General features: G+C 40.4%; 1 protein-coding gene and 1 long non-coding RNA gene across 7 annotated transcripts in view; one reads left to right on the top strand and one right to left on the bottom strand.

Moving 5' to 3' along the window:
* LOC132687672 (uncharacterized) overlaps positions 1–13,833 on the bottom strand; it is a 151,884-nt gene that overhangs the window by 92,742 nt on the left and 45,309 nt on the right. The gene's annotated exons all lie outside the window — the stretch shown is intronic.
* On the top strand, positions 1,567–9,712 carry KRT20 (keratin 20). Its single transcript, XM_060646102.3, has 8 exons — positions 1,567–2,043; positions 3,648–3,730; positions 5,016–5,172; positions 5,450–5,611; positions 5,746–5,871; positions 6,793–7,013; positions 7,823–7,872; positions 8,398–9,712. Exons 1-8 carry the CDS (start codon positions 1,639–1,641, stop codon positions 8,493–8,495), a joined length of 1,302 nt encoding a protein of 433 aa, XP_060502085.3. The 5' UTR covers positions 1,567–1,638; the 3' UTR covers positions 8,496–9,712.

Below are 13,833 nucleotides of genomic sequence, written 5' to 3'. Positions count from 1 at the left end.
CTGTCTCATAGGGACTGCTGAGCTGACCTTGTAACAGGGGAGAGAGACTCCTCCATGTACCAGGTCAAGTGCAAAGCACTATGCTTTTTATTCTGTTTTCAGGGAACAAGACCTAAAGCCAGGCATTGATGGAAACTTTTAACGACTTACCTAGTCTTAGAACATTAGAATTAGGAAAAGGAAAAACTCAAAATCATCTATCCACCACTCACCTAAATTCATTTAATTCACTTCCCCAAGCTACATCTCCAAATGTATAAACGTTTCATTCCTGTTTTAAACACTTGAGGTTTTGTGTTTGTACAAAACATTTTAATAATTTTACAAAATATAACCTCTAAATAGGGATAAACCTAAAAGCCAAAAAAAGCATCAAATGGAGATTCTGAAAGTGATTATCAATATCTATAAACCACTGTTCTTATGCAAATCAAAGCCGCAATGAGCTATCACCTCAACCTGTTAGAATTGTCATCGTCAAAAACGCTGGTGAGGACGTGGAGAAAAGGGAACCCTGTGCACCGTTGGTGGTAATGTAAAGTGGTGCAGCCACTATGGAAATTAATATGGAGGTTCTTCAAAAATTAAATATAGAATTACCATATGATCCAACAATCCCAGTTCTGGGTATATATCCAAAGGAAATAAAAATCACTATCTCAAAGGCATCTGATCTCCTATGTTCATTGCAGCATTATTCACAACAGCCAAGATATAGAAACAGCTTAAAAAGATTCACAAAAAGATGAATGGCTAAAGAAGATCACACACACACACACACACACACACACACACACACACACTGAAATATTATTCAGTCACGAAAAAGAAGGGAACCCTGCAACAACATAGATGGACCCTGGGGGCATTATGTTAAGTGAAATAAGCCAGACAGAGAGGACAAATATTATATGTGGAATCTTAAGGACAGAAAAAAAAGGCGAGCTCATAGAAACAGGGGCTGCCAGGTCCTGGGGGGTTGGGAAAATAGGGAGAGGTAAAAGAATACAAACTTTCAGCTTTTAGATGAATAAAGTCTGAGGATCTAATGCAAAATATGGTGACCGTAGTTGATAACACTGTACTGTATACTTGGAATTTATGAAAAAGAAGAACTTAAATGCTCTCACCAAAAAGAAAATGATAAATTAAAAAAGATTTTAAAACATTGTTCTTTTAAACCATTGTTCTTTTAAACCAGTGTAGCTTACTATTATGTACCTATGTCTGTTTCTTTAGGTATCTAAATTATTCACAGGGTTTGCAAATATTCTTTATGTGTGTATTATGATTAAAAAAAAAAATCTGCCAAGGCAGGTGCAAGGGCTAAAAGAATACATCTTCTGGTTTCCTTTTGTTGTCTCTGTTTAAAAAAAAGGAATCGCCTCTGAGAAAAGCCTCTAAGGAATGCCTCTAGGCGTAGTTTCTGGAATGAAATGGAACAGACTGCCGTACAAAGAGAAGAAGAAAACACACAGCAAGGCAAGGTGGACAGCGGTGTGAGTCCTGCGGTGAGGTGTCAGCAGAGGAGGTGTTCCTTTCCTACGAACTGTATAAAAGGTCAGCTCATCCACCACCCAGAGGCAGAATCTGCTCCAGCCATCCTGAAGCTTCAGGTGCTCCCTCCTACCATCTCCAATGGAATTCACCGGCAGAAGCTTCCACAGAAACCTGAGTTCCTCCTTGCAAGGTCCTGCACTCAGCATGAGAGGTTCCATGTATGGGAAGGGAGGCATGCAGCACTTTGGGGCGGCACCCAGCGTCTATGGGGGGGCTGGAGGCCAGGGCATCCGCATCTCGACCTCCAGACCCATGGTGGGCTATGGGAGTGATCTCACCAGAGGAGACGTGTTTGCTGGCAATGATAAGATGACCATGCAGAACCTAAACGACCGCCTAGCAAGCTACCTGGAGAAAGTACACTCCCTGGAGCAGTCCAACTCCAAACTCGAACTGCTGATCAAGCAGTGGTATGAAACAAACACACCCGGCATCAGGGACGACAGTGCATATTACCAACAAATAAAAGAGCTGCAAAACCAGGTAAGGGATGATGCCTTTGTTTTCCACTCTACTGCTGAGCTGCACGGTATACCAAGGGGGCATCTATGTTAGGTGGGTGCAAATAGATGTCAGAAAGCAAATTAGGCTGAAATGCTATATCTATAAAAATGGTGAATTCCATAATCTACCCTTAGTGGTTGAATAGCTGACTACATAACTGGATGACTGTAAATCATACTTTGTTAACTTTTTACAATATAGTTACATGGAAAATATGAAAATGTTACCCTCCAGTCTTGTAATCTGTATTTTTGTCACAGTTTACCAGGACACAGCTAAGTGGATAGTAAAAAGTTTTTCTAAGAAGAGCTAAAATTTTTATGTGATGATAAATCTTTTTTTTCACCCAGTTCCCATTAACTTGTGAATTCCCAGTCAATGTAGAGATGCTCCTCCTTTAATTTATGTAAATTTGTAATATTAGTATTAAGACACCATATGAAAAATTTCAATGATGAAGTGACCCAGGGTGGAAATAAGGGGAAGGGATGTAGGTATTCGTGAGGTCCAGATTTTTCAATGCCCTGTTTAATAATCCCATCATCAGTTCAGAAGCCGCTTCTACAGCAATAAGATGTTCTATTGCCCCCAACTCAAATTTGTTGCAATTATATCACAGCCTACTCCCACATTATCGGAGAAAGGTGGAGTTCTATTTATCAACTGTGTGATAAAGGGAGTGAACTTTGCTCCAAAGTGAAGGGCACTTATGACACAAGCACTTGCTCTGCTTTCAAATTCGTATCTAATCGAGGAAAGAATCCCTTTCACTTTCATTCCTATTTTAACATTCATATTCCTTTATAGCAAAGGCCACCTCCTTGGTGGCCTCAGTATACACAGAAAGGCAGCTGGATCTGCTGAAAGACACAGACCATTATAACATCTTCTACAAGCAGCCTGGATCCATATATATCTTAGGGAACGCACCCATTCGGGAACCCCTTTTTTAAGATCGAGGGCTTATCCATCCTGACAGCTTCAGTGCCCAACACAACTCTCACATAGCAAAGTGTCCATTCATTCAGCCAATAGTTGGTAGATACTAAGTGCTGGACACTATGCTGAGCATTGGGGAATATGGACACATAATGTGATTTGGAGGAACAGACACAAAGACTTAATCCACACAGAGGGATAGATGCTAGCAAGGAGGGCCCTATAGGGCAGTGAGAACACAGGCAATTCATCCAGTTCTGCCTTGAAGAAATCACTGAGACCTCCTTGAGGCAACGATGTAGAAGGTGAGACATGGAGGAGAAGTTGTTCACCAAGTGAGAAAGGCTAACAGGAATATTCTCAGCAGGAACAACATCAAGGGGAAGGCACTCGATAAAGTTTGATGGTTCGAGTTGAATGAAATTCTTCCTTTTGTAAAACCATAAGAAAGCTCACCTAACCCTGGGACCAGAGTTGTATTTTATGACTCGATTATGTTAAATGCCCATATCATTGCCCTTCCTATTTTCATGGTTGAAAGGAACATCATCTTTGATAGAATAGTGGTTGTATCTGAAGATAAACTCAATCATTTGAAACTTTTTTCCAGTTGAAAATGTCATTCTTTCTCGTGTATTTTCCAGATTAAAAGTGTACAACTGCAAAATTTTCACTGTGTCCTGAAAATTGATAATGCCAAACTAGCTGCTGAGGACCTCAGGCTGAAGTAGGTTCTAGCACCATGGTAAAACTTCCTGGAAAAGGATTCCTTTTAGCTGTGCCTCATGACATTCAGCTTTCCACATTCTTGTTGGTAAAGGAGCTACCTTAAGTAATTTCAGGATCTGGGAGTTTGAAGGGTGATAGAAGTTATCTGGTCCAGCCCAGCACTCAGGGCTAGACTTCCCTCTCCCACATTCTTAATATTTTTCACTGGTTAGCTCTAGTCGCTAGAACATTCTTTTTTAGTAACTCTTCATCTACCTTTTCACCCACTGAGCCTAACTGTGCCCTTTGGAGTGACACCAAAGCAATTTAAAACTCCCCTTCTGCATAGGTGCCCTTCTCTTATCTGAAGCAAGACATTTGTCTATGCTCAGTGATTCCCCAAGTGAGTCATCCATGCTTCTTGGAGTGCCTGCAAATGTACAGCCCAAGTTCCAGGGATGACCTTTGATGCTTCTGAGTCTGCTGGTGTTTTACAATAGGGTCTGACCAACCAAATAAGTAGGACTATGATTAAAGCAGCTCAGATCGTGTTCACTCTCTTGCAGCCATATCACACCACATGTGATCAGAACCATTCTTCATAAATGGCTCCTATACTAGGGCTTTCTCAACCTGAATGTGTACAATGCATTGGTACTAAAAACTCCTTTGTGGCTTAAAAGGGTAGCATTTTAATGCTACAAAGGATCCAAAAGGAGGAAATGGGAAAGCAAATCCGAAGACTAAAGCAGTAAACGTTTGTTCATTCCAATTATACCAAGTCAATATCTGGGTGTTCCACTGCATTATCATTTTTTTTAAGTTTTGCTACTTCAATAAAAATGGAGTAGGTAAGATTTTGGAAGAGAATCATGAATTTTTAAGATAACTCACTTTGGATGCATCTGCTTACAAAGTAATAAAAATAATAAATTGATCACGTGCATTCATTAAGTAAATCTAACCATTATTTAATATCAATAATGAGAATCTTTTGCTGACACATTAATTAAAGCAAATATTTTTTTTATTTCCTTAAAAATATATTCAAGAATTTAGGAACTTTTAAGAGTTATTTTGGATTGCTTTTTTTACCAATCACTCCAAATTACAGAGATTATATTATGGAGCAAATTATCTGATTCCTGGGTTCCCATGAACATTTTTGATATATATAAAGGATACAATGTATTGAAATTGATCTCCTCACATACCACATAAAAATATCTCATTATATTAGGACTATCTGTTCTATAATGGCTTCTGGAGGACTCAATTATCCCTGCATACCAATTAATTCACAGGTATGAGGCTGAGAGGGAGATGCGCCTGACAGTGGAGAGTGATATCCAAGGCCTGAATAAGGTCTCGGCTGATCTATCCCTAAGTAGAACAGACTTGGAGATTCAAGTTAAAGAACTGACTAAAGACCTGGATCTCCTCAAAAAAGAACATCAGGAGGTGAGGCCATGCTCAGAAGCAGTGTTGGGAATGATAGAAATGGCTCTAATAATGATAATCAGGAGGGGGGAGTTGGTAAGAAGATGACAACAATAAGGGTATGAGCTGTCAGGGTTCAATGACTTAGAGCAGTACCCGCACTACAATAAGCCCTACCTAAATTATTTTCTTTCTTTTTTACTCATTCCCCATGAAAGAAGCCATAAGACTTACTCTTTCTGCCCAGCCTCATCTGAGAACGTGCCTCAGACTATAATTAGGATTTTCACTCTTGTAGGAAGTAGACAGCCTACGCAGACATTTGGGCAATACTGTATGTGTAGAAGTGGATGCTGCTCCAGGCCTGGAGCTTGGCACCATCATGAATGAATTGAGGCAGAAGTACGAAACAATAGTCCAGGAGAACCTTCAGAAGGCCAAGGAACAGTTTGAGACACAGGTAATAGCATAATTCCAAAGGGTAAGTAAGCAACTATGTAGAAGCTGTCCTTCAAAAAAAAGATAACTCATGTTCTTTCTTTTCTCTCTCTCCTTACTCACTTTTTTTTTTTTTTTTCATTTTTGGAACTTTAGACTCAACTTCTGCAGCAACAAGTCACAGGGAGCACTCAAGAGATAAAAGACAATGAGGCTCAAGTAAAGGAGCTGAGACACACCTACCGGAACCTAGAGATCGAACTCCAGTCCCACCTCAGTATGGTAAAGCACATCTAACTTCACACTCTCAATGTAGTGTATGCTTACTAAGTGCCTGTGTGAGGAACTCTGGGGATGCAGAAAACTCTAGGAAATAACCCCTCACCCTTGCAGGGCTGGCAGGGAAACAGGCCAAACCACCGATTATAATTAAAACACAGAAAGAAATCAAGGACAAGGGCGATGTACCGCAAGGATGCAGAGGGGCAAGTAGACCTGGAAGAAGACCTGGAGGTCTACCTGAGTAGACATCACAGAGAAAGTGGCCTTTAAACTAGATCTTAAAATGTGAGATGAATGTGTAGTTGAACAATAGGGGTAAAGACATTTCAGGCTAAGCAAATCAGTCAGCTCCTGTCATGGTGTCTTACAATAACAACACTACCCCATCATGGGTTGGCTGCAGCTCTGCTCCATGGCATTTCCATTGTGGGGGTAAGGCTAAAGGAGGAGACCCTAGCCAGGGCATGCCAGTGTTGTTGCAGAAAGAAAAAAGCAATGGCCAGACCATGTGATAGCTCCTAAAGCTTCTCAGAAAAGGCATTTGTCAGCTTCACCTGCATTGCATTAGCCAAAGAAAGTCGCACGACCAAGCCTCCTGTCAACAGGGATGAGGAAACCTAATCCTCCACTTGGAGGGGCACCACAATCACAGGGAGAGGAGGCAAACGTTGAGAACAATAATACAACATACCACAGTAAGACAACAGTGAGTGCAAGGCTAAAAATGAACAGAAGACTCCAGGAACTGAGGATCCTAGCAGCTGGCTGAGGTCGCCTAGATGGAAAGAGGGGGAAACAAAGCTAGAAATAAGAGTCATGCCCACAATGACTAGCAGTGGAAGTTCTCCTCAAATGAAATTAAAATTGAGCCACCTCTTAAGTTTTCAACTAAGAAACATCCACTTTTTCTTGTGCTCATAGAAAGAATCTTTGGAGCGTACATTAGAGGAGACCAGAGCTCGTTATGGTAGCCAATTGGCCACCATCCAGGCACTGCTGAACTCCATAGAAGTCCAAATGACACAGATTTGGAGTGATACAGAACGCCAGAACAAGGAGTACAATATCCTCCTTGACATAAAGACCCGGCTTGAGCAGGAAATTGCTACTTACCGCCGCCTTCTGGAAGGAGAAGATGTCACGTAAGGCTCTTAGAATCAAGGGATATGTGCCAGTGTCTACATGCTGTGCTATTTTAATGTCTACATATTACACTGTCACTCATTCCCCAGCACCAATGCAATCCCTAGCACAAAAGCAATTACACATGCGCCACCAACAACAAAACAAAAATATACCAAAAGTATACCCATCCTCCAAATACCAACTATGTGTAGGACCGACTTAGAAGATGGTTCTACAGTAGATGATACAGATTATGCTTTGCTAATTTTTATGATTAATACATAATTGAATAACTTTTAACACAACAATAACTTTTAAAAATCCTCATTGAGAGGTCACGAAATGAACAACAGAGTTTGAGACCAGTTTGAGAATCATCAGTATTGCCATAGCAACTGTCTTCAACTACCACACCCAAGAAACTCAGTAAGAGAACACAAGATTTAAACTTCCACTGTAATTTTGTTATTTTTATTACAAAAACTTCTAGCACAGGGTAAACAGGTCAGTTTTGGAGCTATCTATCTATCTATCTGTATATATAGAGAGAGATAGAGATAGATAGATATCTGTATATATATATATATCTATAGATATATAGATATATAGATAGATATATAGATATAGATATAGAGATATCTGTATAGATAAATAGAGAGAGAGAGAGAGAGAGAGAGAGACACGGTAAAGGGGGGAATGCAAACACAGCATTAAAACACACATCACGCAGACTTTATTTTGAAACAAAAAAGGCAGGACAGTGCTTCATTTTCAAAATGGTGATAACACCTTTTCCTGTCTCTTTTTCTTTTCTTAAAAAATACAGACAGACAAACACAACTATAGAGCATCTGCCGAGCACCCTGGAGGAGAAAGGTAAGTGTTCTAATTTCACACATTTCCTGTAAGACTGAATTCTCACTCAGCAGCTTACCACTTATTAAATGCCACTGGTGAAAAGTAAAGAGAGATCGGTTTTCAAGTCAGCAGATATTACCCTAGGGATTCTAAAAATCAGGCACGTCATATAAAGAAACCCCCAACATGGGAAGTTTGTCATACTCCCACAACAGGGTAGTTTTCTCGGCCCAAGCTATTATCGTTCTGAGACATCCTGGGATCATGAAAGGGAAAAAAAATAAGATGAAAAAGTACATTTGGCTTAATTCGATATTGTATCTTTCTCTTTGGGGTGGGGAGAGAAGAAAATTTGTGAATTTGGAGACAGTGACATTTTCAGCATTTATTTATAAATTTGACAAGATTATTTAAGAAAAAGAATGGGTTTCTTTTCTTTTTAGGAAAAAATACATGTAAAACCATGATGGTTTAGAACTGAATATTATAAGTCAGCAGAGGCATGTTCCTGAATTAACATTTTATACTTAAATCTAAATTCAGATGTGAAGAGAAAAAGGAAGATTAAGACGATTGTGGAAGAAGTGGTGGACGGCAAGGTTGTGTCGTGTGAAACCAAAGAGATGGAAGAAGATGTGTAAACAGTTGCCGGGAGATGCTGCTGAGGGTTTGAAAGACATGTAGACATAATTTTTGCTCCCTACAAGAAAGTGGCCATCAGAAAGCGCTATTAAAAATTTGTAGTGATCAGAAGCGGGGGAAAGCCCATTTATCAGTCTCTATAACTGAATATAGATGTTTTATTCAGAGGAGTTGCCAAGTGCCTACAAAAATAAAACCCAGTGAGCACTAGGACATTTAAAACCTCATTACCACCATCTTTACCATGAAACACATTGGGTATAAGCTATAGACCACCTAATATCAATTTGTTAACGTTCCTGAAAATTATAGCACATTTGAATTATACTAAACTTTGCAGAGCAGAGGAGTCCCTGCAAATTGCAAATAAACCACTCTCTAATCTTTCCTGTTTCCGAATTACAAAATCTCCTTTCGGGGGCCTCTGGATTCTTAATTGAGCCAATTTCTTGGTTAATTTCATTGGATTTTTGATATTGGTATAATCCTGCTAGCTTTGAGTTACATCTGCTTTCTTTTCCATTGTCTTCATTGCCTTTTAAAATTCACCTCAGCTCAGGGCACCTGGGTGGCACAAGTCAGTTAAGTGTCCGAATTCAGCTCAGGTCATCATCTCACGGTTCATGAGTTTGAGCCCCAAATGGGGCTCTCTGCTGTCAACACAGAGCCCGTTTCAGATCCTCTGTCTCCCTCTCTCTCTGCCCCTCCCCACTGCTTCTCTCTCTCTCTCTCTCTCTCTCTCTCTCTCTCTCTCTCTCACTCTCACACACACACACAAAATAAATACATAAACTTAAAAAAAAAAAACAACTCAACTCAGCTCTTCGAATAATTTGAGAGTCAGACTCCGATTTCAAATGCTGAGCAGAATAAGAATGAAGCACATCAGGCTTGAAATGGGAATAGATTAGGGGCACAGGTCAATATCAGACTCTTGATTTCAGCTAATGTCACGATCCCAGGGTCCTAGGATCAAGCCCTCAAGCCCTGGGTTGGGCTCTGTGCTGAACCTAGAGCCTGCTTAAGATTCTCTTGTTCTAGGGGCGCCTGGATGGCTCAGTCGGTTGGGCGTCCGACTTCGGCTCAGGTCATGATCTCACACTCCATGAGTTCAAGCCCCGCATCAGGCTCTGTAATGATAGCTTGGAGCCTGGAGCCTGCTTCGGATTCTGTGTCTCCCTCTCTCTCTGCTCCTCCCCTGCTCATGCTCTGTCTCTGTCTCAAAAATAAATAAAAACTTAAAAAAAAAAAATTCTCCCTTCTCTTTCTCTCTCCCTCTGCCCATCTCCTCCACTCATGCTTTCTGTTTCTAAAATAAAAAACAAAAAAAATTAAAAAAAAGAAATGGGAGTAGATTAAACACAAAATTAGTGAAAACCTTCTCAAGGCAGAATGCTTCTCCTTATGATAAAACTGCATAAATCATCAGGTGTTCTCTTTCTTTATGGGGTGAATGTATGTTATGAAATATTTCTCACTATTTTTTTTAAATAATAGCCTTAATGAGATAAAATTCATACACCATAAAATTCATCCTCATAAAGTACACAATTCAGTGGTCTTCAGGATGTTCACAGGATTGTGCAACCATCATTACTGTCTAGTTTTAGGACATTTTCATCATTCAGAAAAGAAACCCCAGAAGTGCCTGGTGGCACAGTTCATTAAGCGTCAGACTCTGCATTTTGGCTAAGGTCATGATCTCAGGGTCATGGGATCAAGCCCCTCAGCACAGAGCCTGCTTTGGATTCTCTCTCTCCCTCTCTCTCTACCTCTCTGTGTGTGTGTCTCTCAAAATAAACATTAAACAAAAGAAAAGAAACCCCAGTAGGAGTCACCCCCCACTTCTCTTCCCCCCAGTTCTGGCAACCAAATCCACTTCTATGGATTTGCTTACCCTGGACATTTCAAATAAATGGAATCAAATAATTTGTTCTTTTGTACAGAAATGTTTGTAGCAGCATTATCCATAAGCCCAAAGTAGAAACAACTCAAATGTCCATCAACTGATCGATGGATAAACAAAATGCAGTAGGTCCTACAACAGAATATTATTTGGCAACTTATACACAGTGCAAAGAGATGAACCTTGAAAACACTATGCTGAGGGAAGTCAGACCCAAAAAGATACATACTGTATTCTCACCCATTTTGCATTTCAGGAAGCAGTAACTGCCTTGCAAATGTTTACAGGAAAAATCATTTTGCCCTCTCTCGTCATATTCTAGTAAATGAACAGCTTAGATTTAAATTTTGATACATAAGTTTGTAAGTAAACAGGATTTTGAGTGTGATGATATTGAAAATAATAATGTGATTTGCTTACAGATAATAGTATCTACCATTTATTGAGCACTTACTATGAGCTAAGCGGTGTGCATGGCATTTTATATGCATTTCTCATTTAATCCTCACACTGACACCATGAAGTAGAAGTTATTAAGTTGAATCATATGATCTTGCCAATACGTGATCATTTTTTACCTTTAAAAAATAGCAATTTCATATGGGTTGGCCTTATTCTATTATCCCCATTTTATGAATGAGGATTATATATGAAGATATGAAATCAGTCTCCCAAAGTTACAGTTACCAAGTCATGGAGCAAGACTGAACCTCAGGACTGTTTGTCTGAAGTCATGATACCCTTCTAAGCAATTAATTACACAACAGTGAATTCTTTTTCTCCTACCAAAACACATTCCAAAATAGTCTGTAACTTTGACATGCAAATACTGAAACTGAGTCTGATTAGTAAAAACCCTACAGGAGGTGGGGATTGAAATTCACTAGGCATGGCCATCATCAATATGACAATTATTGCCCACGGCCCTAGGCAATAATGATACTTTGTTCAAAAGTTAGGATTACTATTAACTGAATTTCCTATCATAAAAATGAAAACTAATCCTTGCCTTTGGGTCAATCTCTAGTTTCTTCCAAACAATCTTTCAAAGAAAGCAGTGAAACACTACATACATGTGGAACCAGATGGCTCTACCTCTGGTTCTTCCAGTAGTTACTGTGTGAAGGTGAAGTGTTAATCTCCGTATCTATACTTCTTATACCAGCTAGGACATGGAACAGCATGACCCTATTTCTGACAGGCATACAGATCCAGAGAAGACCTGTAGTCCCTAAATATGGGTCTCTTTATCACGCATTGGAATTTCATGACTTCATACGAAACCATCAGTGCCAAAGTGGTCCCATCACACTGCGAGAGAAACCCCAGAGGGGAAGCTAGGATGGACTTGGGGGATTACACCTACTAAGAGCCTTATAACATCTAGAAAGAATGACATCGAATGACATAAAATCAAAACATGACCAGTGGACACCCTGTGCTCTCACCCTTACTGACTTGGGGACAGTCTCAAATAACAATTCCAACTTAAAGTATTAGCTAGTGCTTTTTATTTTTTAATTTCCCTTCAAACATTTGTTTTCTCTCCCCTAGACTCACTTCTAAGATTCACTTCCCAGAAAAGGCAAGTATAGATACTTGAGCACAATTATTTTAAATTTACATATAGGCATTAGAGGTGGAAAGTATACATGTCAGGACAAAACCGGCTCCAAGTTCAAGAATTCAAGTTAATCATATTCCCATATCACGTGATGATATCACTAAGTTACAAGTCTGCATCTGGCACATTCCCTCCAGTCTGTAAGCAAGTAATAGCCTGTTTTCATTTCTATGGCAATCACAATGGACTCACCCTTGGTGGGGCAGGTTGGGGGGGAGCAGCTTATAAGCAAAAATTAATGACCATAACATCAAGCTCCTGTGCAGGAAGTGCAAGTTGAACTAGTACTTTATATGATCTCTGACAATGCAGTTACATGTCAAAAGAATAACTAAAACTACATTTGCCCACGCGTTTCCAGGATTTCATGTCTCGTGTCATTCTTTCGGTCTCAGCCTGTACAATGAGAAATGAAATTCAAGGAGAAAGCTTTTTTGAAAAGAAAAGAGTGAAAGCTCCTGGTTGATGTGCAGGGCAGAAACCCAGTCTCATGGCTGGCGGCTCTGAGTGACCCTCTGTCTTTTCTGTTTTCACCATAAGAAGCAGGGTTATGTTGTCTATAAAACGCACTGCAACCTGAATCCTGTCTTTGCCACCTCCTGGCTCTGTGGCCTTGAATAAGTCACTTGACGTCGTGACCCTCAGATTGCTCCCTTGTAAAATGGGACAAAAGTATCCAACTGAAGAGGTTGCCACAAAGGTTAAAAATAACGTCTACAGTTTACCTGGCCCACTGTCTAGAATGTAGTAAGCCCACTATCACTATCAACGATTCAAACAAAGACAATCTCATTCAAAGTGCTTGTAATACAGATTAAAGGAACCTTTGGTAACAATCTCCATAGGAGGCTGAGGCCCCTGGTTATTTCCACTTAACACGTTTCCATTTTCTCAAGAAATGAAACCAACGGATTATGGCCTCTCTCATCAAGCAGAGTCTGCATTTGATCACTGCATCTTTTCTATATTTATTGTAAGAATATGTAGTTTCTGCAAATGTCTTGCTTAAAGCCCCTTTATTTGGAAATCCCACCGGCTTGCTCTTTGTGATGTGTATAGGAGGGGGGGAAATACATCTCTTCACATGTGTCCCTTCCGTCGTAAGGTAAAAGGAAGTTGTAACTGGATTTCACCCTGGGTTCATCATTCCTGTCCCTGGGAAAGCAAAAAGAAGGGTCACACAGTCCTTCCATTTGCCAGAATTGACAGTGAGTATTCCCCATAGAGGTCTGACATGGGCTTCAGGGGTAAACCCTCTGCATTTGCCCCCGTATCACCAATGGGCACTGCTGGCTCCAGCTCAAGAGCTCAGTGGGTTAAGCGGCCGTCCTCTGCTCAGGTCATGATCTCGCATTTTGTGGGTTCGAGCCCCAAATTGGGCTCTGTGCTGGCAGCTCAGAGTCTGGAGCCTGCTTCGGATTCTGTGTCTCCCTCTCTCTGCCTGCCCCTCCCCTGCTCATGCTCTGTCTCTCTCTCTCAAAAATAAACATTAAAAATTAAAGAAAAAAAAAAAAGACTATTCATAGACTTAAAGAGCCTCACTTCGGGGTGCCTGGGTGGCTCAGGCTGTTGAGCGTCCGACTTCGGCTCAGGTCCGGCTTCGATCTCACGGTCTGCGGGTTCGAGCCCCGCGTCGGGCTCTGTGCTGACAGCTCAGAGCCTGAAGCCTGCTTCCGATACTGTGTCTCCCTCTCTCTCTGCCCCTTCCCCGCTCTCACTTTGTCTCACTCTGTCTCTCAAAAATAAATAAATGTAAAAAAAAAAAAAAAAAAAAAAAAAAAAAAAAGAGCCTCACTTCCCAGGAAGT

Source organism: Panthera onca, chromosome E1, assembly GCF_046562875.1.
Source record: "Panthera onca isolate mPanOnc1 chromosome E1, mPanOnc1 haplotype 2, whole genome shotgun sequence".
Taxonomy (NCBI): domain Eukaryota; kingdom Metazoa; phylum Chordata; class Mammalia; order Carnivora; family Felidae; genus Panthera; species Panthera onca.
Note: the sequence above shows the minus strand (reverse complement) of the source record. Positions and strands in the feature narration are given on the sequence as shown.